This window comes from Onychomys torridus, chromosome 14 (genome assembly GCF_903995425.1).
Source record: "Onychomys torridus chromosome 14, mOncTor1.1, whole genome shotgun sequence".
In the NCBI taxonomy this organism is placed as follows: Eukaryota; Metazoa; Chordata; class Mammalia; order Rodentia; family Cricetidae; genus Onychomys; species Onychomys torridus.
Genome location: NC_050456.1, coordinates 51692628 through 51718082, shown reverse-complemented (window position 1 = coordinate 51718082; position 25455 = coordinate 51692628). Strand labels below are relative to the sequence as shown.

General features: G+C 49.0%; 1 protein-coding gene across 6 annotated transcripts in view; it reads right to left on the bottom strand.

Annotated features, from left to right (window-relative positions):
- Rgs6 (regulator of G protein signaling 6) overlaps positions 1-25455 on the bottom strand; it is a 529306-nt gene that overhangs the window by 11443 nt on the left and 492408 nt on the right. For 5 of the 6 annotated variants that reach the window (XM_036205684.1, XM_036205688.1, XM_036205686.1 and 2 more), the window contains 2 exons: positions 13912-14001; positions 9780-9833 (listed from right to left, as the gene is read on the bottom strand). In XM_036205684.1, coding sequence (XP_036061577.1) covers positions 9780-9833; positions 13912-14001 — 144 coding nt within the window. The remainder of the gene's footprint in view (positions 1-9779; positions 9834-13911; positions 14002-25455) is intronic. The other variant, XM_036205689.1, reaches the window with a different exon arrangement.

Here is a 25455-nt window from a genome sequence, read left to right as displayed (position 1 = left end):
TCTGAAGTCCCATATCATTACCAAGGAAACCTTTGTCGAGTCTCTGGTCATGATCACCCACATAGGATAATGGTTGCCCCCTGTATATTCTTTATGGGTGCTCTGAAACCTAATAGTTTGTTTGTTTTTCGAGACAGGGTTTCTCTGTGTAGCTTTGCGCCTTTCCTGGATCTCACTCGGTAGCCCAGGCTGGCCTCGAACTCACAGAGATCCACCTGGCTCTGCCTCCCGAGTGCTGGGATTAAAGGTGTGTGCCACCACCGCCCGGCTTCTGGAACCTAATAGTATCTATCACCTAGAACAAAGTCTGCCTGACACTTTTGCTGCAGGCTACAGGGTTGCATTCAACAGGAGGGTCTATGAGCCTACTCTCTGTGGAAGAGATGAAGGTCAGAGGTAGGTGGATAAGGCCAGGTGCCTTTGGATCCCTGAATCTCCCTGCCCTATTCCTCCTAGGTCAAGGCATTGACCTGCGCTTGACAGGGATTTAAAGGGACGTCTGAGAACACAACAACCACCAACCCTGTCTGAGCTTCCTTCCATTAAAAAAAAAAAAAAAAAGTCTTGTTAAAACTTTGCTGACTTTACCAGGATCGCCATGTTTAATGAGAGGCCTCGACGAATTTGAAAGCAAAAGATGAAGAGAGGAAAAAAGCCATGAGCTGTAATCACCATAATTACACAATCCCAGGATGAGTTGAAAGCAGCCCCTGGTGAAGCCTGAGAGAGGAGGGAGTGTCATCTGCAATTGGGTTGCTTCTCAGGACAGCTGAAAAAAATGTGACATGAAAGCCATCCTCCGAGCTGGGTCTAAGATGGGTTCCCTAGGCAGGACCTGGGAGGAGGGGCGTGCAGGGAGGGCAGTCATTTTCTGGTCTTAGCCCTGGAGGAATGTTAGGGTCCTGGTGTCAGCGTCTTTGCCTGGAATCTGCAGTGGCATTGAGTCTATATTTCAACAAAATACCCATCCTCATGGGCACTGTGACAAGCCATGTTTTTCCCAACCCAGGGCCAGGATGCTGTAGGCTCCCGACTGTGCCCAGCCCCCTGTGCCAATGAGTGCCAGTGTCCTTCACTGGTTGACCTCCTTTCAGGCATGCAGAGAAGACAGCCCTGTCGCCCAGGGCTCAGCTGCAGCAGCAGCAGCAAATGGTCAAGGTCAGGGAAGGGGAGAGGCATGGATGATGTGTGGAGGGCAGAAATTCTGCTTCTTGAGTTTCCCTGGCTTTCTCTGTGTCATTGTTTTCTTGTTATTTTTCCAAGGCAGACCCCTGGATCCCTCTTCTCCAATCTCAGCAAACTCCTTCCTTATACTCCATTCACCTTTTCCACAACTTGTAGACCACTGAATTAAAGACCACGTGGCAGGATCCCTTAAGAAATATTGAGTGCAGCCTGGAATTCCGGTTGGAAGACCTTATAGAATTCAGCACAGAAAGTGCCTCTGCGATGTTCTTGACTGTGGAGTTTGTAAATACTGTCAGAATAGTCTCCTGTGGGGCGGTCCTCCCCATGCCTTCTGTCTACCTGTTCTTCTTTACCCTTTGGGACAGTCTAGATGGGCCCATTTATTCTGGGAAACAAAGACGATCATCGGGTTTGATTGAGGTCAGACATCTTTATCACTCCTGTCTGCCATGGCGTGATTGTCAGAGTCCCTTTCTCCTCCTAATTTCTTCTGGCTTACCAAAACCCCAGATAAGATACAGAGGGTTAGCAACAAGATGCCCAGAGCAGCACAAGGCAGGGAGCACTTCACAAGGCAGGGAGCACCCCTCTGGTGTTTGACCATTTCCATTTCTGTTATCACAGCCTCAAGCTAGAAATGACAACCACCGAGGGCTGGAGAGGCGGGCAAGGAGGAGACATTAGTTTCCATCTTTGGGTTGAAATCTCACTAACAACAGATTTTTTTCCCCCTCTTTTAGCTTTTTTCCCCTATTGTAGGAATACTGTTATTAGGGTCACCCAGGACAAAGAGAATGGAATGCCCTGCCAAATGTAAAGCCAATGAGGCTCGTTCCTGTTCGAGACTGGGCTGTTACTAGGACCACGAGGGCTTGGCCGTGAGAAGAGAGTGTACAAGACCCACTGTGGTTTGGGCCCTGCGCCATTTTCCCACCCAATAGGGGGCTGCCTTACGGCCCTCCGTCACCCTTCTCTTCTTGGCTAAAAAGACACCTCAGCCCTACTGTCCCTCTGTGTTGAGCTTGCTCGGCTCTTCTTCGGTGCCCCGGGCGGCCATTTGCTCCCAAGCAGCCTCCTCTAGGCTTTCCCTACATCGCGCACATCATAGGTGTGCCCTCCTTCTAGGACACTGTGCTTTCTTAACTACACCGCAACCTGAGAAACTCACTAGCTGCTTTAACAAAGGGTGGTACCTACCGCTTTGTTTGGCGCATTCTGTGGAGGGGAAGACCTGGACATCTCACTGCTTAGCTTGCTAGTCCTCTGATTTTATTTCAACTCTCCAATTTGGAGAACAGATAGGGTGGAGTCTCCTTGACGGTGGGGTAGGAAGGCCTTGTCCTTTTTCCAGGACCTGTAAGCCAGGAAGTAGTTTTCTCTACTCTGTCCTGCTGGCAGGATTGGGGCAGATTTGTTCCCTAAAGAGGCACGCACAGTCTCTTGAGTGGCCTGCCTTCTGCTGTGCAACATTCTGGCTCACCTTTACCTTCTGCCTTCTCATTGGACAGATGGGAGCCCATGAGGTTCCCATGTGGTCACACAGGGGCATGTGCCAGAGTCTGGCTGCACAGCGACAAGGATCAGGCTGAAATCCCACCATCCCACCAGCCACTGCTGAAGTGAGATCACCTTCCAGCAGGCTGACTTTCCTTAGTGGGGGTGGCCAGGAGGCAACAAGATGGCAAAGGGCTCGGGTCACCTCCCAAAATAGATCCCTGCCTGGCACATATACACAGTCTGCCCCCAGCCTGCCCCGCCGGCAGACGGACAGGGATGAGATCTGGATGGAAATCGGCTGCTGTAAACACACAGCTGAGCCCTTCTGCCTCAGAGGACTTGGATTTTCAGTTGACTGCATGGCACACTGGGGGCTGAGAAAGGCAGGAACAGTGCTGTGGGTGGGGGTGGGGTGAGTGGAGGTTGAGGGGTGGGAGGGAGTAACCATCCCAGAGACGTGCTCACTCCAGTGTCTTGATGCTGAACCACTCCCACGATTCTTCTCTGAACTGGTACTGGGTGGCCAGGGCGTTTTGGGGTGCTTTCAGCTGTCAGATTGAATCATCAGTTGTAACAACTGGGGTTCTGGTGGCAGGGTCTAGGGATGCTAAGTCTCCTCCAAATGACAATAAAACTCTGTATAAAGATAAAACAGGTCCCTGTTCCCAGACCCTGATGTGGCGACCAGTTCATTAGGTTATCTTCCCTGCCTTCCAGCAACCCGGCTGGTTCAGTTGCTCTGATAGTTTATGAAAAACAGAATTCCACGCTTTCGTTTTTACAGCTATTAATTGCGTGCTTTACTACACTTCCTGTGGGCCAGAAGAGAGGCCAGGGACTAGAGGAGACTTGGCCTGCCACTGACTGTAACTGCAACCTCGACATCTCCCAGACCCCCTGACTCATCTCTAAGAGTGTTCAGTGACAGGCTCAGAGTTCCCTGTGGAAGCACAGGGCATCAGTGATGACTCCCAGACGGCCACACATCATTCCTGGACTTGCAGCACAGGGTACCCAGATTCAGCAGCAGCAACCCTGGGACCACTGGCCAGCCTAGCTGAACTAGATAGACAACCTGCCTCTGACACTTGCCACTGGGCATCCCAACCTGAAGGAGAGACTGTTGAGCTGGCAAGGCAAGATGGCACCACTCCCTGACCTCTGCCTGCTCTCCAGCTACCAGCAAAGGAGTGAGCTCTGGACTGTTGAAGGGCCTGGCCTGTAAGACGGAGCTGTGGCTTCAGTCCTCCTGCTGATGCCTCTCTGGGGTCTATAAATACTTCTGACTCCATTCTACCCACCGTTTGCCTCCTAACCTCCAAGGCTGGCAGACACATCTGAATCAGGTGGCTAATGGGACAAAAAGGCAGCTCTTCTCTGACTCCCAGGAATGATTCATACAGCTCTGAGATCCCAGTGTGAAGAAGGGCATATACCTGCAGAACATTCCCAGCTGGACAGGAACGCTAGAGATTAACCGGTTCAAGCTATGATATACAGGAGGTGGGGGAGGGGACAATAGGTCTCAGAGAGGGCTAGTGATTTGTCTGGGATCACACAGCTAGGCAGTAGCTCCTCTGTACAGAGCAGTCCCAGAAGACATTGATGCTGCTCTGGGGAAGGAGGCCTCACTCTTCCCCACCCACGTATTATGACCGCTATCTCTGGCCAGGGTATCCCTATGGTTGGATAGATGGGAGAGGCTGGCTCTAATGTCTGGAACAGTGGTTTCAAAAGGACCTGAGGACTGTTTGCCATCAAAGGCAATCCTTATGTAAGATGTTTCAGCCAGTCGTCTCTAGCTGGAGACCTGAAAAGGTTTTCTGACTGAGGTCCAGGCCTTCCAGGACTCTGCTGAGTCTGTTTGAAGACTCATTCCAGCAGGCCATTCATCAGGAAATGCTGAGGCAGAAGGAAGCAACCTCAGGAGAAGGAGATGCTGCCCCAGGGTCAACAACCCTGGTTCCCCAACCCTTCCTAAAAGCCCCCGCCTTCTACTACTTCTGGCCTGAAGCTGGAGTCATGTCCTTCAGAGCTGCCTGGAGGGCCCAGTGAGAGGCCGAGTCCTGCATCCAGCAGCTTCCCTCTAGCTTTCAGTTGAGGAGGGAGAGGACAGGGGAATGACAGCTGGCTGGCTCCCTGGGCTTCATGGCCATCTGACTTCCTCCACTCCCACCCTGCATTTCTTGGCAGGCAGGACAAAAAGAATGAAAAGCCCAAAGCCAGAGATGCCACTGGTCATGTGCCAAAGAGCCCTCTGCTTCCAGCCCTCGCTGCTGGAGTCTAAGAAATACCACCACAAATACATTCTCCTAGGGATGGGGAGAAACCTGCTCCTCACCCCTCTCCTCTGTGGCTCCTGGCCCTGCTCAGGTACCTGTTTTCTGTCTTTGCAGTCCATAACTAGAGCTGATGGAACTCCTAAGGGGTAGCTGGGGCTTTAATGGGGAAGGTAAAGACGGGTGGCTGCCAGCTGTCTACACTGGGGCTACCATTTCTCTCAGCTTAAATGCCATCACACTTCGAGGTGTCTTCCTCGATACTGTGTACAAGGGACAGGGGACTTTCTCCTCCCCAGCTCAGAGTTTACACCAGATGGCTTCAGCTGCCATCCAAAAGAGGAAATGGCATTGCTACTGCTCTTTGGCTGGGGCCTCTTTGCTTCCTCTCACCCGCCCTGCCTCCCCAGAAGCCCCTGGTCCTCGGCCAGAGTTCTGCCCTGCACAGGCATCAGCCTGCTGTCAGTCTATGGTCAGCTCTCAACTCGACATCAAAGAGAGATCAGGGCGAGGAGACTTTCCATCCTGGCCACCCACCTGCCTCTCTTCCCACATGCTACTATTTCTCAACCACAAAACCAGGAAGACAGTGGAGTCTGGCAGGCTGTTGAGTCCTGAGCAGTGGAAAGTGGTTCGTGCTTGGAGATATCCTTCTCCTTTGTGGTGAGCGAGGGGCTTCCCACCAAAGGACCTTAGAGAACGTGAGACAAAAGCAGCCCACAAGGCATTACTACAAGGATAATGCTGATTTCAAATGTTACAACCACTGTGGAAAGGAAGTGGTACAGTGAGAAGGACTAAGGAAAGGGGGGCTCTGGTTCATGAAGGGATCCTTGCCCTGATGATTGACCCAGCTGCTGACATCTTGGTGATAACTGCCACCTTGCATGCTAGGGAACCCTGGCCATAGGCATTCCACATGACATAGGATGAGCCAAGTTTGTGACGATAGTTAGTCAACAGCAAGTAAGAGTGTGTACTGTTCCTGCAGAGGACTTGAGTCCAGCCCCCTCCCCTGTGGTCCCAGTACCCACATCTGGTGGCTCACAATTGTCTGTAACTCTGAATCCAAAGGATCTGACTCCTTTGTCTGGACTCCATGGGCACCAGACTCACCTTTCCCCAATTCATAAAATAAAATAGAAAAATGTAAAACAAAGACAGTCAACCAAGCATTTTGGTACTGGCCACTGAAACCTGGATACACGATATATGATACATTAAGAGTGTTTGGAAAAGTCCTAGTACATTCTACTTAGTCAAGGCCCATTTTTGTCTGGCTTGGCGTACATGCCCCTTCCTCCTACCTTGGCCTGTGGGAATTTCATCTTCCTGCTTCTCGGAGCATGCTTCCTGTCAGTAAGTCCCTAATACACTGTATTCGGAGCCATCCTGGCTTTGTCTGCCCCTTCCTTTGGTCTCTCAGCATTTTACACCTTTGGTGTCTAGCTCTCGGATTCTAGACTTTTCTGAAAAAGGTTCCTTTGGCCTGAGCCCATGTTTGAAAGCCCCTTGAGAGCTCCTGTGCATTCGAGGCCTCTCTAAAGCTAGAGCTTTCTGAAGAAGGCCACCGTGCACACTGGTGTGGCTTATTCACTGTACCCAGGTAGCTGAGCGTGGAGGCTGAGACAAAGCCTGTTGATTTGAACGGCCAGAGGGCTACACATGGGGCTGGGCCCACCAAAGGGAGTCCTGCTTTCCATCCTAAGGCAAGGTGCATTATGGGTTAGCTGCAGCCCACCAGAGATTTTCATTCACATTTGGTTCTAAACCTGGCCATTGCCATCAGATAAGCAGGGTTTTAGGCAAGCTCTGTGGTTCCAGTCTGCCAGATGACGTGGTGCTTGGCATTGCACCCTCAACACTTTCCTGGCACATTCTAGTCTTGGGTGACTTAAAATGAAACCTCCACTGGAGGAAGAAACCCTCCCAGCACTGTTTCTTGGGATGGTCAGGCCCCTCTGCATGGCCTTAGATGCCGCCATGAAATGCTCAACTACTCCTAAGGAATAGATGCCTTTGGCTTTTGACAGGCAGCCCCGCCCTGACTTGAAATGCCTTCTCTCTGCAGATGCCCCTCTTTTATCAAGGAACGAAGGGATGTTGCCATGCTCCTGGGGAGAATTCTGGACTCACATTCAGTCTTGATAAGACTCCAGCTGACTAGGCTCTCCCACTGCTCAGATAAAATCCCTTGCCCATTGATTAATCCTAAATGGCAGTCAGCCCCATGCCCTTATTAGTGAACTGCCTTGCTTTTCCCTACACGTTCTCCATCAGTGGTGAGTATGGGTAATCTGCCTATTGATTTCAGTGGCATGGGGATGATACCAAACCAGCCCTTCACTTAGTTAGTGGTAAGCAGAGGAAACATGAGCCAATCTCCCCCCCCCCTTTTTTTGTCTTTATGAACAATGAGAATCTTCTTTTAGAGAAGTTGAATACTTGGTGAATATCATATTCAGAAAACAGGCATGTTATGTTTGGTTAAAATACTAGGATGTCGAACCCAAATGCTTGGGCTCTGAGTTTGAGTAGCCTAATCAGAGAGATGATATCTCTACTGCCATGGGCCATGTTCCCAGACTTAGCTCCGTCTGTGGGGTGGGGGTGTTACCTATAGCTAACCTATAGTTGGGGTATTATGAGGGGCAGGGTAGGGCAATCTGTGGCTTTATGGAACCAGAAAGCCTGAATGTATCATCTAGTAGAGCTTTTCCCTTCATGAAAGGAACTCAGGGAATCGTTCTTAAAACTTGGGGCCTTTTGTCACATAAATGCCTAAGTCTCAAGAGCTTGGGCTGTTTTTCTGCTTCCCAACAGCTTCTTTGTGAATTCACACAGCATGCCAGATGTCTGGAGAGGCGGGTACTTCCCTGTTCTGCTCATCTGCAGACCTCGGACATCCACCGAGCCAACAGCACTTCTGAGGTAAAGGGACATCAGTAAATGCTCCTCCTGGAGCTTCATTGAGACTGTCTTTGCCCATCCTGATACCCACTTCTCATGGAAAGCAATCTGAAGATGTTTGCACATCTTGTCCAAGTACCAGGTTCCCTCTCTTATACCTCGCCCTCACAGTCTACCTGAAGAGCATCTGCAGGGTTATCAGAGCTCAGCTTTCCCACAAAGAAAACTCTCTTTTTTTCTCAATTTGTACCTGAGAGTCCCAGTTGCCTCTCCTGCTTGCTTTTAACTTGACAAACTCACTCTCTAAATCTTCTCCAGCTACGGCATCCAAGCCTCAGCTCAATACAGAAAGACACCCCCCCCCCCATTTTCTATGAAGCTATTGTGGGCCAGAAGAGGTCCCACGGGCCTGGCCGCTGATGGTACATGTATCACCTTGATGACCACGTGACCACAGCAAGTCAGCTGTAAGGACAAGGGGCCAACGGGTCTCACAGTCTGCGATTTCTGGTTTCTCTTGTGAGAAAACCTATGAAGAGAGAGAGGAGCTTCTTCTATCTTTTAATTGCCATCTCCCTGAGGTGTTGTGATGTGTGCATTTGGTGAGTTCAAAATCATGGCTGACAGTCGTTAACATGTACCCAGCTATGACAGAAAAATGGCTACATAGCTTTCAACCCAGGATTTCTTAGACTATTTAGAAAGGATTAAAAGGGTCCTAATCATACAATAGTCATGTTTTTACAAGGACTTTGCTCTTTGACAGAGGTGGGGAAACAAGGCAAGTTAGCATCAATGGGCCCCACTCTTGGGGAAGGGAGCCAGCTCCATGTGCTCCCCAACTGCTACTTTGGTGGCTAACAGTTTGATATTAATAGTACAGGCAGGGTCTCATGAACTCAATGGCTTCTTCTAGACCAGTCAAGGTGTATCAAGCCTTAGGCATGGAGAAGAAACCACCATAGAAAGGGAAGATATTTCTGCCCTGTGCTGTATAGATCATGGTATAGATCCCACAGGGATCTCATGGACTGCTCTTGCCTGCCTCCCTTTGTGTCCTTATGTGAGTTTCTGCCTCTCCAAGCTGCTGTGTAAAGGGGAAAGGCCATTTTTCCCTGCAGGGACAGTGAACCTGGATCCTGTTTGTACTTACAGTCAGAATCAGTAACTGGGGAGACTGATAAAAACCTTGGCCTTGGGAAGTGCTTGGTACAGTTATGGGACCCGGTAACTATCTTCCTCTCTAGGTCACACTATGCAAATGAGGCTGACAAGGGACCTTAAGGGGCTGTAGATACTCATGCAGAGGCCACTAGCACACATACACACACACAAACATACACACCAGCTAGACCATGTCGCCACAACCCATGCAGCACGGTTGCTTTCTGCCCACAGCAAAAGCCGTCTACGCAGCAACAACAGCAGCTCGCAACCCGCACTAACACAATTGTCAGGGTTCACAGAAGGAAATTTGGAATTTTTTGAGGTGAGTGATGGTTCTCAGCCAATTTGGTTCAAGGTTTGTTTCATGACCTTCTCCCCAGGCCGCTGTAGAAGATGCACAGCCCCAGCCCCAGGAGCAGTAAGGTCCCTTCCTCCTCAGAGCCTTGAAAAGAGGCCACAGGTCCCACCTGTGGCTGGGCTCAGGCTGGGCCCTGAGCTGTGAACCTTCTGCAGAGGGGGCTGCTGGCTTTTCTTTTTTTTTTTTTTTTTTTTTTCTATTCCATTCCTGGAAGAGAAGCTGCAGACACTTGCAAAAGAAAAGGGGGTGAGTGGAGGGGAGGGGGGAAGCACTGGACTCCCTCCCACCCCAAAGAAGGTGACAACCAAAAAAAACTTTCTTTGAAAAACCAAAACCAAAAGCAAGAGAAACATGGAGGGCAGAAAACCAGCTGAACTTACCACACTGCGAGTGAACTTTTCTAGGGAAGTTCTACGACCTTGCTCACTTTCTGGCTTTAGGGGGAGAAAAAAAAAAGGGTAGGGAGAAAAATACAGGGGAAAAAAAATCTTCAGCTTACATGTTATTTCTAAAGAGCAGCAGCCACAGCTAAAGAACAAAACACAGAAGCCAAATGCAGCAAAACGGGCAGAGAGAAGCGGCCAGAGCTGTCGGCAGAGCTGATGGAGAGTGAGGAAACAGAAGCCCAGGAGAAACACGCTTCCTCTCTGGAGCCCAGGAGAGTGAGAGCAGGGACGGGCTTTCTGAAGGGCCATGGGTGGTGCTGTGGAGCCTTTGCTTTGGATAGACCCCCGGCTGCCTGCCATTTGAGATGGTTGCTTGTTACTCTCTCTTGGTTGTGCTCGGAAGCAGGAGCTCTGGGTGGCTGTGGCCAGGAGGCCCCTGGGCAGCCACAGGGGACTCCAAGTGGTGACACAGAGCAGACTGTCAATGAGAGCTGTCCATGTATGGTGGTGCTGGGGCACTGACGGGATGTCCCGAAGTAGTCACTGGGGAGTCCTGAATTCATCTGTGAGTGTATGTCAGGACTGTTTTCTCTCTTGAGATTTGTCCTGCCTAGAGGAACATCTGCTAACTTCAACGACTTCCTAATGCTTTTCTGTGTCCTGAGAGCAAGGAGAGGCTACTCAAGTACTTTGCAATGACAAAGGGAGCTGAGGCCTCAGGGAACAAGCTCTGAGCTCTGAGCAGAAAATACTCTCAGTTCCCAAGTAGTGAAACTTCTAAGCTGAACTCAGGGTCTATTCCAGAAGGCTTGGGATCCTCCTTGGGGAACTGTTCAAAGAGCAGAGGCGGGAGAAGGCAAAAGCCTGAAATGTTCTACTACAGGCCTCTCAGGAGGAAAAGAGGTGCGGTGTGAGCCTGACCCTTTCCCTAAGTTTTCTACCTGGAAAGAACAGAATTCTATCCCAAATACCTGCTGGCTTAAATAGAGCCCTGTTTCAGGTCTTGAGCCTGAGGTTGACAAATTCAGAGGACACACACACAGTAGCATGGATGCGCACACCACACACACACACACACACACACACACACACACACACACACACAGGGAAAATACTTGCAACTTGGGAACTGAAGAAGAAGCTAGGTGTCTGTGGGTCTGGAATGTGCTAGAAGCAGAAGGGTCAGGCAAAGGCAGCTGTCCTTGGCATCCACCCATGTCCCCTACTGACTCAGCCAAGCTCCAGGAAAGACAAATATAAAGTGGCAGAAGGAAAACAGAAGACAAATGCCATGTGACCATAGAGTTGGGCTGGGCTTTCTTCTCAGATAGGACCTGTGGGATCCATGTCAGGCCCACATCCACAGTCTGCTATGGAGATGGAAAGGCTCAGCTCTCATCCTAAAGACACCAGATGGCAGACACTGAGTCACGCCAAGCCCATTTCAGGTCCAGAATTCTGGAACTGTCATTCTTATTCCCTGGCCATATAGTTGGGTTTCCCTTGAGCTGCTATGTAATCCCATATCATTGCTACATCGTTGTCTATCAAAATCCAGGTCACCCACCCTTAGAAACTAGTTCCCCAGAGCAACTATCCTCTCCTCTGCCGATAGCAGGAAAGAAGAAGGATCAAGGACACCAGAGCTGAAGGCTGTGCTTCCAGACTCTGCCAGGTGTGGCTCTCAGCCAAAACCAGGGGCCGAGTCTTACCCTCTGAGGCTGGAGGGAGGGTGGGAATCTCTCAAACCCTTTTATAACGTGGGTATTGCTATCACAGGACAAGCACCGCTGGAGTCAGAAGATGCTCTGGGCCTTCCTGAAGGTGCTGAGTTACAAACCTGATGCTTGGAGACTCTTGAGAACACATGGATAGGAAAGTACCATCATCTGGGAAATAACTCCTCCATGTTGGAAAGAGATCAGCAGGTGCCCTGGCTTTCTGCTGGAAGAGCATCCCTTAAATTGAGGGCTGGGGGATAACTGTAATGAACTTCATTTGTAACCTTTCCCAGGAAGGGGATTAGTTCTTGCCTCATTCCATGGACCTCCTGGAAGTTTTGCTGTGTTGGGAGGATCTGCAAACTCAGATAGTTCAGCCTGCCTTCTGGATTGAGGTGCACCTTCCCTGACCACAGCCATGGGGAGACTAAAGGGCCTCTGACCTGTCCTCTAAATGTTTATGTAGCTAGGCACAGAGTGGTGAAATTGCTAGACCCTTAAATGTCCCCAAACTAGGGTCAGTTTAGGGGACTTGAGCCTCAAGAAATAAGAAAACCTTCCCTTGACTTTCTCCCGTGAGACTTGGGAGAACACCTCTGTGACCTTGATCTTTCTTGCAGTGCTTGAAAAAGTGGGCACTGGAGCCACTTGTGTGGGGGAGCCTCATCCCCCCCCATACCAGAACCCATCCACCCAAAAGGAGACTGGCAAAAGCCCAGGTTTCACATGCTCCGTCCCAGCAGCTATATCAAAGGAGGGACTTGGGAGCCAACAGAGCTGAGCTTTTGACACTGGAATTTCTAGAAGTCCTTTAAATTTTCTCAGTCTTAGGATTCTTCTGGGGGTTGTGTAAGAACAAGAAGGTTGAAGTAAATGCCCTACAGGACTCTGGAGTTACATGGTACCAACCAGATAGGCAGACAGGCAAACAGGAAGTACAGTTGCCAACACACAGGGAAGGGTGTGCGGCTGAAAGGCAATCTGACAGAAAGCCTGTGGATGGACAACTATGTGCTTGGGGACTAGGGTTCGGAGATGAGAAGAAAAGTGTGTGTGTGTGTGTGTGTGTGTGTGTGTGTGTGTGTGTGTGTGTTGAGAACGGAAGTGGTAGACTTTGGAGCAAGTCGAGTCACACTTCACCACACACGGGCTTCAGGCTGGAGCTGAAGTGCCCAGAAGGTTGGCAGGTTCACCAGACTCGTGAGCCACGCCTCGTGCCCTCCCCTCTCCTAGCCCACGTATCATTCTGCATTCCTTCCCCCTGGAAATCTCGCTCAGTTTGTCCCTGTCCAGACACTCTTGTCACCTGCACGCTGAGACACTGAGGGTCATGGGACTCCGTGAATCAAGACTCCAAGTGCTGCAAGAGCCACGATTTAATTCCACGTGGAAGAGGAGGAAAGCGGTTGGGATGCAGTGACTTCCTGGTTAAAATCACTGGGGAAAACTTGAGAGAAATGGTGAGGGAGGGCACGGCAAGAAGGGGCCACTGCCCTATTTTAGTGATTAGTCAGATGTCCGGTGGGTCCATTAAAACTGACGAGCCTTTCTTTCCCAGGATGGGGATGCCCCAGTGCTGTGGGATGTACTGTATGTCAAATATGTTACTCTGATTGGTTAAAATAAATAAAGTGCTGGTTGGCCAGTAGCCAGGCAGGAAGGATAGGGTAGGCAGGACAAGAAGGAGGAGAATTCTGGGAAGTGAAGGCTGGGGGAGAGAGATGCTGCCAGCCACCACCATGACAAGGAAGATGTCAGGTACTGGTAAGCCACAAGCCACGTGGCAAAGTATAGATGAATAGAAATGGGCTGAATATAAGAGTAAGAGCTAGACAATGGTAGGCCTGAGCTAACGGCCAAGCAGTTTAAATAATATAAATGTCTGTATGTTTATTTTACAAGTGGGTTGTTGGACTTACAGGGCTTGGCAGGGGCTGGAGGGAAGGTCTCCAACTACACCCCAGTCCTCACTTCATATGCACCCTCTCTAGTCTGGCTAGAGAGGGAAGGACTGTCGGGAATGGCTGAATGCAATTGGCAGTGAAAGTCTCCCTGATATCCTTAGAGAACTGCTTGGGTCACTGCCCACCTGACATTCTGGGGCTGAGCCACTATGGCAAGGCTATCTGGTCACCCTCCTCTCACTGTACGCAAAACAGGCAGACAGAGGCAATGGGGCACAGAGGCAGAACACCCTCTCCTGGATATTGGCTGGGGGAGGCTGGCACAGTAACCGTCCTCACTGTTCCCGACTGGAGGGGGAGCAGACAGAAAAGGGCAGAGAAGAAAGGAAAAAAAAAAAAGAAATCAAAACCCAAGGGATGATATTCTCCTTTGACACCAGCAGCAAGCAGCAGCGAGAGTCAACAGTGCTAAGAGAGACAAGCTTGCCCTGCCCCAGGTACCTTCTTCTTGGCCAGCAACAGGTCCTGGTAAGCATTGGACCGCAGGAAGCGGGCGTAGCTGTCACTCCTCATCAGCTTGTAGATGTGCTCCTGGGAAGGAGAGCAGTAGGGAGACACAAGAAAGAACTGTCAGTTGGAGTGAAAAGAAGCGGAAAATCCTACTGACCTGGGGGGGGGGGGGGGTGGGCACACGAACCTAGGAACGCTTGAACGGAGCTAGGAAACCTTGCAGCAGTGTGTCCCGCCTCTCCCATGTCACATGCAAACCAAGAAATGAAGAAACAAACAAAATGGCATCTTTCTCTTACAGAGCAAGAGATCATTGAGGTTTGTGTGTCAAAGGGTCTGTAATCAGGTCTGGGTGCCATGTTGGGGGGATGCAGTGGTGGAATCCGCAGTAGCAACAGTTGGAAGAAATGCACTGCTGGTGTACTCCAAAGCTGGGGAGACTCTCAAGGGGATTACAATGAGTGAAAAAGCTGGTCCCAATTACACCATCTGATTTCATTTATAGAATTTTTTTTAATGGTTTTTCGAGACAGGGTTTCTCTGTGTAGCTTTGGAGCCTGTCCTGGAACTCACTCTGCAGGCCAGGTTGGCCTCGAACTCACAGAGATCCATCTGCCTCTGCCTCCTGAGTGCTGGGATTAAAGGCGTGCGCCACCCACACCCAGCTAGAATGTTCTTAAAAGGACAAATTAGAGAAATAGAGAACAGATTAGTGGTGGGCAGAAGTTGGGAATGAGGGAGTAGGTGGTTATACAAGGCAACAGGAAGTCTCTTTGTGGCGATGGGTGGTTCTGTATCTTGACACATCCACACAGGTGATATAGCTGGGAAGGATGAAGTACACACATACATGACTGCTGTATAAATCAGTGGATGGCTGCTACACCATTACAATAAATGCAATAGTCTACTACAGTTTTGCAAAATGCTGCCATTGGGGAGTTGGATAAATAGTCCATCTCTGTATTCTTTAACAACTTTCTAAGAGTCTGCAAGTGTCTCTAACTAAAAAGTACAGCTTTAAAAAGTAGCCTAGAGAATCTGAGGAGATGGCGCAGTATGTAGCTGGAGTTCTTCTCTCCAGCTCCTGCCAAGCCCCCACAGTCCCACAGCCCACGTATAAAATAATCACTCAGACACTTATATTACTTATAAACTGTATGGCCATGGCAGGCTTCTTGTTTTCTACTTCTTCTATCTTAAATTGACCCATTTCTATTAATCTATACTTTGCCACATTGCTGGTGGCTTACCCGTACCTTACATGGTGGCGGCTGCAGGTCTCTCCGCCTCAGCCTTCCACTTCCCCCAATTCTCTTCTCTTTGTCCTGCCTATACTTCCTGCCTGGCTACTGGCCAATCAGCATTTTATTTATTACCCAGTCAGAGCAACACATCTAACATACAGAACATCCCATCCCACAGTAGCAGAAGGTAAGGGCTTGTGCTGTACAAACATGAGGACCTGAGTTTGAACTCCCAGCACCCATGTAAAAAGCTGGGCATGGCTGTGTGTGCACTTACAAACCCAGTGCAGGAGGGGGCAGAGACAGGTGGGTTGGATCTCTGGGGCTTGCTGGCTGCCAGCCTAGTTCCAAGATCAGCAAGACTCTGTCTCAAGGAAATAAAGTGGAGACTTAATAGAGCAGGATACCGGACACCCTCCTGTGGCGTCTGCATATGTGTGCACAACACCATGTATATGCATACCTCCCCCCCACACTCCTGGAAACAACAATGTAATTGAATTGGCTTGTGCACATTGGGGCCATCATCTTGGCCTGGAAGGTGACCCTTCACAACTGGATCATGGAGCATATGGGCACATACACCAGGCCTAATGATGGCATCTAGGAGGAGGAGTGTGGTGGTGGCATGCTGCTGTTGCTTCTCCAAGGCTCTTTGAAGACCCATGGCCTTGGTCAAGCATATGACCCTAGACACGCAGCTAAGTCCTATAGACACAGGTTATTTCCTCCCAGTCTATTCTTCTCAAAGGCAGAAAATCCTGGCCCATGAACAGAGAGACATGGAGAAAGGATTGTTTGTCTCTTGAGGCAAGCTTGTCTGTCCCAAGGACAGCGCTGTTGGGAGGGAGAGTGGGCCATCCAAGATGGCAGAGTACTGGTTGGTAGCTGTCCTGGCAAAGGAAGCTTTGCCCCTTACTGTGCTCACTGTCCCTTCAGAAAGCTGGGCAAAGGCCTCAGTGCCAAAGAGAATGGAAGGCTGGTCAGTGAGGAAAGACAGCCCAGCTGGGGTTACTCTGGGGGACCTCCTTCTGGCTTCTCTTCCCAGAGGACACCATGTATGGAAGAGGAAGAGCCCTCACATCAGTTGGGGCACACATTTTTTTTTTCTGAATTTAAATTTAATTTTTATATGTATTGGTGTTTTGCCTTCACATATGTCTGCATTCCAAGAGCACACAGTGCCTGTAGAGGCCAGAAGAGGGCGTCAGATTCCTCAGACACTGACAGTTGTGAGCAGCCTTGTGGGTACTGGGAATTGAACCTAGGTCCTCTAGATTAAGAACACACAGACCTCTGGACTGCTGAGTCCTCTTTCTAGCCCTGGGGGTTGGGGTGGGGTGGGGGGACTGTATTTTTTAAAGTAGCCTGGCTAGAGAATCCAGGAACAATGGCCAGGCTGTGCCAAGATTCCTCCCTACCCAGCATAAAAGGCACATAGCCAAGACACAGAATTAGTCGAGGTGCCTATCAGCTTCTGAGCTGATGAAGGAAACGTGAGAAATATATTTTACACACACACACACACACACACACACACACACACACACACACACACACACACTCGATAGTCTTTAGCCCTGGGAAGAAAAGCTGTCATTTACCTCGTTGTAGATGAACCTAGGTAAAAGGAAATAAGCTAGGCACGGAATAACAAATGCTGCCTGACTGCTCACATGCGGAAGCTAACCCCTCAGACTCACAAAGGCACACACAGACAGTGATGGGTGCCGGGAAGGGAGTCTGGGGGATGCTGGGCCACAGGGGAAATCCTTCATTTAGATAGGAGGAGTAAGTTCAGGCTATCTATAGGTCATCATGGTTGACTACAGTTCACCACAGTATCTTTTAATTTTGAAACTTTGATTTAAAATTTTCTTAGTAAAAGACAACTAAGCATGGAGAATGATATGTATGCTAAATTACTTGATTTGGGCATTTTTCGATGTATACGTCTATCAAAACGTCATGTTTACGTCATGGAAACAGACGACTTTTTACTTGTCAGTTATCAATAGTGAAAATGGAACACAAGAAACGCGATGGTTATGCCAGAAACCCCTGCGGCCCATCCCCAGTTGAACTCCAAAGGATCCTGGGATGGGCTTCGTTCTTCCTAGATGCCCCATATTTACAAGAGTTGGGTGACATTCTCACCAATGGAAATGGACAGGTAGGGGACACAGGGGAATTAAACAGTGGCTGCTTCGGAGACGGTGTTCTCATTTAACAACCTTACTGTGAAATGGTTTTCCAAAAAGCTCACAGAAGTATCCAGGTCCCCGACAACCACCCTGGATGGGTTTAAGTCCTTGGATGATGGAGGACAGAGTGTCTTCACCTTTTAGAGATGCACCCTGTCCATCACAGGGTCAAACATTTAGCTGAGTTTACACTGCGGTTGGTTTGGCTATAGCTTAAGCATGCTTCCCAAAGGCTCGGAACCCACTCTCACCTGCCTTCTCATTGTCTAGGCTCTCCTCACACACTCCCCGCCATGTTGAGATACAGTAGGAAGGCCCTCACCAGAGCCCCAACAGGCAGCCTTGCCTGGTCTTAGAATTTCAGGCTCCCAAACCAAACCAAACGCATTTTTCTACCCTGCCACACACCCATCCTCAAGTAGCTTGATACAGAAAACACATGAGTGCACAGTTTCTTGGTTCACTAAAATGCTTGATTGGAGTTTAATGTTCACATTTATAAGGCTCCACACTTGCTTTAGTTATGACTGGCCTAAGCATCTGCTCACTTACTCTGTATGGAAGGAGAGTGAGGCTCATCTTCCCTATAAAGGTCTGTGAACCTCTTAGCTAAAACATCCTTCTCAGCTACAGAGCCTAGACCCAGGGGTGTCATTGGTCTCTGCTTTCACTTGATATCTCTAAATTGCTCTACCATTAAAATTGTGGGTGCAAATGTTAACTCTGAGTAAAGATGACTTACAGTCTCTCTCTTTTTTTAATCAGGCATCATCTCTGTCTGGCCAACAGAGACAGGTGGCTCCTGAGTCATCTGCAAAGGCCTGTCCCAAGAGTTGGACCCTTTCCAAATCTCTCTAAAGCAATGCATCTCTGCTGCTGCTTCTGGCTTCTCCTAGGAATCCAAATGCTGAGTTTATACTTCCCAGCCCTCTGTTTCCCTGCAAGGTAGAGGCAGGCCTCTCCTAGCCTGGCCCTCTGGCCTCCACAACAATCTTCAACCTGGATCTGCTTAATTCCTATTACCTCAGTGCTGTCAGGACAACTCTGGTTCATTAACAAAACAGACCTTGTCACCTGAAATAGGGCAGGAAAAGGCAGATGCTTAAACATTTAATCATGGCTTCGTTCACCAGATAGTCATTGAGCATCTAGTAGGTGCCAGGCATTGAGTCTGACCATGAGGTTATAGTCTGAATAAGACAAAGAGAGCTGTGTTGTCATATAGCTGAGAGTCTGTGGACAAGACTTCTCACCAAGAATGCACACAGCTATTTAAGCTGCAAAGGCGACCAAGTACAGCTGCTGTGCTTGGGTGTGACTAGGGCTGAGCTGATGATCTTCCTGAGTGGGGAAAGGTCCATCGACTGGAAAATGCCTCTTTGAGGCAGAAGGGTCTGAGCAGAGACTGAGAAGGATGAATCTCAGCTCTATGGGAGCCAAGCTGGCATAGAACGACCCCACAGAGTGGGCAGGATACCCCAGGGCAAAGGCTCACTCCCTGAAGGCATGTGTCGGTGTGGGTCCAGGGAAAAGTGTGGACACTGCTGTGACCTTCCCCAAGTGACCAACTCCAAAGTCACACACCCAGGCAAGGGCAGTGTGAGGCGGAAAGTAGGCAATGTGAGTATGGACTGCTGGAAGGCGGGTGCCACTGTCCTGCCCCACCAACCTCTCATATAACCTTTTACTAGTGTTATGAAGCCTCAATTCACCCTACATGGGTACACACACACACACACACACACACACACACACACACACACAAACACACACACACACACACACACAGAGAGAGAGAGAGAGAGAGAGAGAGAGAGAGAGAGAGAGAGAGAGAGAGAGAGAATCTCTAGCATTCAGGTCTGACAGAAACAGAAACAGGCTCTTGACACTCTGCAGTTCTCCCATAGTGCCAGCGTCCCTCTGGCCTGAGCCTAGCTTTCCCACAGCCTAGAGATTTGGTGACTCCCTTGTCCTGTCCCTCCTCCCCCAAACAAAGAAACATTGCCTTTGATGTCAGGAAAGCGTGTTCCTTCCAGCTTTGTCTGGGAAACACAAAGACAGTAAACAGGGGGTGGGCGAACCCAGAGCCGAGAGTTTTCTGGGAATGAGAATTAAGATCAGACTCAGGGTCTCTGGCCATTTCCCAAATGCAATGAGTTTATCACTGCCAGGGACAGCAAGTGTACAAAGCTCTTGGCAGTGACCTCTGCTGATTTATGAGGGGTTCTGGTGCGTTTTCACCGTTCTGCCGACAACTGGTCCTAAGGGAAATGTATATCTACATCACAGAGTGCAAGGGAGCCACTGGCGAGCTCAGCCAGACCCTGGGTGAGGAAACACGGGCTAGAGAGAACAAACAATCTGCTCCTTTCTTCTTTTGCCTTTTCTGGTCTTCTTGTCTTACCCTCACTTCCGGCTTCTTTCCCTCCTGCTTATCAACTATCTGCCCCCTTCCTCCATCTCCCTCTGTATACTGGGGAGATGAGTGTGGATGACAAAAACGCAGAACCACATGAACACACCTACCCCGGGACCCCTCCTGAATGGAGGACAAAAATGGGCCTGTCTATATTAAGAAACCAGTACTTTAGGACCTAAACCACATGGGTGTCTTAGCCACATACTTTCCAGTGGTGGGAAGGACTCACACCCTCTGATGAAACACATCTCCTTCATTTTCCCTTTCCGGCTCCTGACTGACCTGTAGATGGGTCCTCTGCTTGCCTGGGATTCTAAGACAGAAGCAAGATGGCCGAGGTCAGTAAGAGTCTCCAAAACATGTAGGAGCTGGGGCGAGCAAGAAAAAACACACTGTCTCCAGACCACACCTGCTCCAAATCAATATTTTGCTGTGAGAGCTCTCCTTTGGAAATGTCCTTTCTTTTTAGACAAAACACTGGGCTTCTGGTGAGAGGGGTGTGTGTGGGGGTGTGGGGAGGGTGTTGTATATTCACATGAATGTCTGAGGCCTTGGGCTGCCAGCATGGCGGAACAGCTGGACCTCTTAAGAATATCATTATGTCTCTTCCTGGGCTGTGGGCTCATAAAACAGCACAGACCTCATCTTCTAGCTTCAGAACACCTTCCTGGAGTGGGAACCACTCAGTTGGAACACGCATTGCGGCCAAGAGCCCTCCTTGTGATTTTTCAAGTTTCCTATTTTTCTTTCTGCAGGTGTATGTGCCTCATTGTGGCTCTCCATTCCTATGCTTCCTGGTGTAATAGCCATCCTTGGGTAGCTGTCAGGTTCCCTTGAAGGAAAACGAGAGGCAGAATGCGATGTGTAGAGGGGGCCAAAGGAGAAGGAACTGGGCCCAGAGCCAAAGGCTTGGATTCAAGTCCCCACTTGGCCTGTTTCTAGACCTGTCAATCACATTTTCAGTGCAGAAATAGAAGCACTACAAAATGATTATACACGTCAAGTAATAATGATAACCTTGTGTTATGATTTTGTGTATGAGAGGCGATATGGATGAGACAGAAGGAAGAAGATTCCGGAGAAAGGCAGCAGTTTGGAGCAAAGAGGACTGGGGAGCAGAGTTCAGCTGCACTTTGTGATGCTGGTCACTCTGAAATGGTAGTTAAACAGCCCCATTTTATAGACAAGGCTACTGAAACTGGACCAGGTCGGATGATGACGTCTCACTCAGTGTTAGCCGAGAGCCAGCGTCTGAACCCAGAGGCCACACTCCTTCCACCTTCATGTGCTGGTTTTCAAGGCTTTTATCTATTCATTGGCCGTAGCTTAAAGTGGACCAGTGTCGCTTGGCTGAGATACAGTATGCCCTCCTATGTGTAGGGGCAGGGGTGTGGGGGCTTCCTCCTCAAGTCTTAAGTCTGGGTCAGCCTGATGCTAGCTGGGGATAGCCCCTTCCTACCATCCCCTTTTGAGAACCATCCACCATCACCACTGTTAGCAATGGAAATGGCCAAGACCCAGGCTCTGGTATCTCATCAAAGAGCAGCTTACAAGCAACTTGCCTTGGACGCGCAAGTCTGGATCTTTGAGCCTGATCTTCCGAGAGACTCTTAACTGTCTTTAACCAAAGATCTTTAAGCCTTGGGCATGGTCAGCTGAATCCTAAGGAAAATTAAAATGTTTCAGGATGGGTCTTACAGGACAGAACAAATGAACAAATGGTGGTGGGAAGGACTCAAAGTGTGTCACAGCTCAGTGTCTGCTCCGTAAGCAGACAGAAAAGAAGCCTTGGCAACCTGGACAGCAATGAGCCAAGACTGATCAGGCCGGCTCGGTGGTGGTTTGGCTTCTTCTTGCAGTCCTGGGGACTGAACCCTGGCCCTCCCACATACCTTCTAGGCAAGTTCTCTACCAGGAAGCTACATCCAAAACCCCAGGGATGCCTCTTTGGATGACTTAGGAATTTTAAATGAGAAGCCTCCATTTGGATTTCTTGGGCCTTCTAAGAAGATGGGGGTGAGGGGTGCTTGTTTCCACATAGTAGATAAATCAAAAGGCATATATGAATATGAGAGAAAATGGTTCCTTGTATCCACCCTGCATGGTATCCTACAGATATAACTTTACTGGTCCAAGGCACAGAATATTAACGCTGTCCTATCTCTACTCTGAGCTGAGGGCAACCAAGACAGCTTCAGATATTCCCTTCCACCTCCCACCTATTAACACAGCAGACCGTTTCTCCTTGCCTCTTTAAGGGTTTGGTACTAGAAATCTACACTCAGAATTAGCAACACAGAAATTCTAGCCTTTAATTCTCTGCTCCCTTCTCTCCAGGAATGCCTGCTAAGCAGAAACCAACTTACAAACAACTGATTTGTCCTTTGCAGACTCATCCTTCGTTCTGCTCTTTGTCATCCTGAAATAACACCACCCACAGAACACAGTGAGCAAGCTCCCAAGCAAGCTGCGATGGGACTCCTTAGTAAAGACAGTGTGCTACACAATGGGCCAGGAAATGGTCTCTAATAGAGGATTTGTACCAGGAAATAGGCCCACAATGCCACTTGGATATCACCAAAACAAAGATGGACAGCTTTCTCCAGGCTCAGAGGACTTCTTAGGGCCAATGTGAAACCTTGCCCCCCTATATATTGGCTTTCAAACAAAGCAAAGGCTAGACACTTTGCATTCCTCCATCAAACTGATCTTAAACATCTAAGTTTACAGAGTTACAGACACTTGGCAAGAGGCTTCCTGTCTGCTCATGATGGGGGTAGATTTGATGGTGTCTTTTATCACCCAGCCCTCATTCTGGCCTCGAAGTCTTTGACTAGTCCATGAATGGATGTGGATTGCAGAGAGTTCTGGTCATGGAGATTGAGGGCTGTTTCCAGGAAGGGACCCGCCTATACAGCTGCAGATTTCCAGTGCCTCGAACATCTGGCACATAGTAAATATCCCAAGTTTTGCTGAACATAAAATTAGAAACATAATTTAGTTGGTCCTTATTGATTACTACGGTTGCTCCTCGAGGCTCCTTGAAGTTGAAAGCTAAGGAACAAATTGCACCCTCCCCTTTACTATGCTAGACACAGCTAAGAGTATTATGATTCATGGACACTGGTTGGTTTGTCTGCTTGTTTGTGGAGGCAGGTCTTGCTATGGATCCCTGGCTGGCCTGGAACTTGCTATGTATGCTAGATTCAGACTTGAAGTGGTTTTCCTGCTTCTGATGACAGGCAGGAGCCACTATGCCCAGCAAGACATCTGCTTTTGAAATACTTGAACCCCCATACAGAGTGGTACCCTAGTGTGGTTAGGCACTTACAAAAGGCAAAGAAAACCGATTCCTGTTTCCAGCAAAGGTCCAGACACTCCAGGTGCAGGGAGCCAGTGGGAGTCTTAGCATTAACATAGGTCAGGGAGGCAGTGGAGCTTGGACAGTTAAGAAGGCAAGGTGGGAATGTACATGCCATAAAGCCAATGAGGGAGGTTACTCTGCTCGATTCAACTGTCAATCCATTTGAAGGACAGGTTTCCAATCCCACCTGATCTCAGTGACCTGTTTGTTCTGTTTATAAAGAATGATGCACGGTGAGGCAAGCTCTGTCTTATGGCTATGGGCCACTCAGACCCCCTGTTTCCTGTGTCGTTTCATCATAGAGGTCACCCCACACAGGTCAGGGTTTTCCAACCCAAATGGAGAATGGATGGTCACAAAATCAATAGATGGTGAATAGACAAATGATCGAATGACCTAGAGACACAGTCCTTGGACCATCCTTGGCTTCTCTGAGGCTTTAAAAACAAGCTACACAGCCATCAGGCTGGTCACTGGATTCCTATCATCTTTCAGAGCCCACAGAGGCTCACAAGAGACAAATGTCCCTAGAGGAGGCCTTAGGTTCCTATACTTCCTGTGACTTATTGCCCCCTAAACCTGCTAGTTGAGGTGCTAAGAGCAATCCCCAAGATTCAGATCTCTCTCTCTCCAATTCCATCCTTTGGATTGCCAACCATCTTATTTACCCTTTCCAATGCTTTCTGGGATGAATTCTCTAGGATGAGCATGGACAAGTACTATAGCAGGACACCCAAGGACCTTCACAGTTTGGTTTCTTTCTTTTATTAAGACTGAGTGTCATTTTATATCCCAGGGTAGGCTAGAAGTCACTATGTAGCCCAGGATGGCTTTGAACTTATTACAGTCTTTCTGTCTCAAACTTCCATGTACTGGGACTACAGACATGAGCCACCACCATATCCAGCTTGCATCTGCAAGAGCAGTCTTGTTGATAGAATTACTTTATTTGTTTTATTTTGAGACAGTGTTTCACAACACCCATTCCCTCCACCCCTAGAACTCCCTGTGTTGCCTAAGCTGGCCTTGAACTCACAGAGATCCACCTGCCTCTACTTCCCCAGTGTTGGAATTAAAGGAGTGTGCCACTGTGCCTTTGATCTTAGCTTGGATTTATAAGGCCCCAGGGAACACTAAAGCCATTATTATTTGTGAGGTCACACAAATCTATAGCACTTATAATCTTTTCAAAGAATGTTTAGAGCTTTTAGCTCATATGATTTTTCTAAAATCCTACTGACTAGGCTGTGGAAAGACATCATCTTCATTTTACAGATGAGGAGGTATAAAATCCCAAAGATTTTGCCCAAGACCTCAGGACAAGAAAGGAAATGGCAAGTTCACTGATGCCCTACAGTTGAGATCAGAAAAATCCAGCCCTTAAAAACAATCCATGGCCCATTTATCCCCCAAGTCTATGAAATGGGAACAACACAGAAAGCTGCTGAGGGTGACAGCCACAGCCCACGGGCCTTTATGGAAAGTTTGATCTCAGCCCAAATTGTCAAAAGAACCAAATGGATCAGCAAATGGGCCCGTGCTGCTAGAGTGTGTCCTGTGAAACCCTCTCAGGAAGCAGGCATAGGCAATTAACCTTACTCTACTGCATGAGGTCCAATGAAACCTAGAGATGCTGCACCCTACCCAGATCTCTTCCCTCGCCCTGATTGCTGGTTGCCAGAATTAGGCTCTTGCTTTTATTTTCGTGGGTCACTATCTTAGGACTAACTGTGGTAGCCTGACAGAGTTCCTGTCTCAAAGCAGGGTGATTCTAATGGTGTAGGGGTCATTATCCCCACTTAGCAGATGGGTAAACTGAGTGAGGAGAGAAGTGAAAGGCCTTAAATATGTAAGCCTAGAAAAAGGATAGGGTAGACACAGAATCAGTCCTGTGTCCCCGGCCTCTGGAGACTCAAGTTTCTCCAGGTCTTAGGGGGGCAGACAAATCTTCAGCACTAAAATTCCAAGCCAGGAAGGGCTCAGCTGCAGACTCCTGGCCAGCAGGCTAGGAGAACACATTCAGAGTTCTGGCCAGCAGGTCATAGGTTGTTACGGGATTTTACAGCCTTTCCATCTCTGGAAGCTTCAAAGCTGTAGCACTCTGCTTGGTGCAGGTGACTGGGCTGGCTAGGAGGTAAAGCCGTGGTTGTCACTGTGCAAGCATGGCCCTGCTTGGGAGCACTCCATGCTGACACAAAAATGTCCTCAGAGATTAATCACAGTGTTGCTGTGATCAAACCAAGATGGAGTCTTTCTAATTTACCATAGAAGCTGCAGAGTCACTGTCCCCGACCCTCTGTC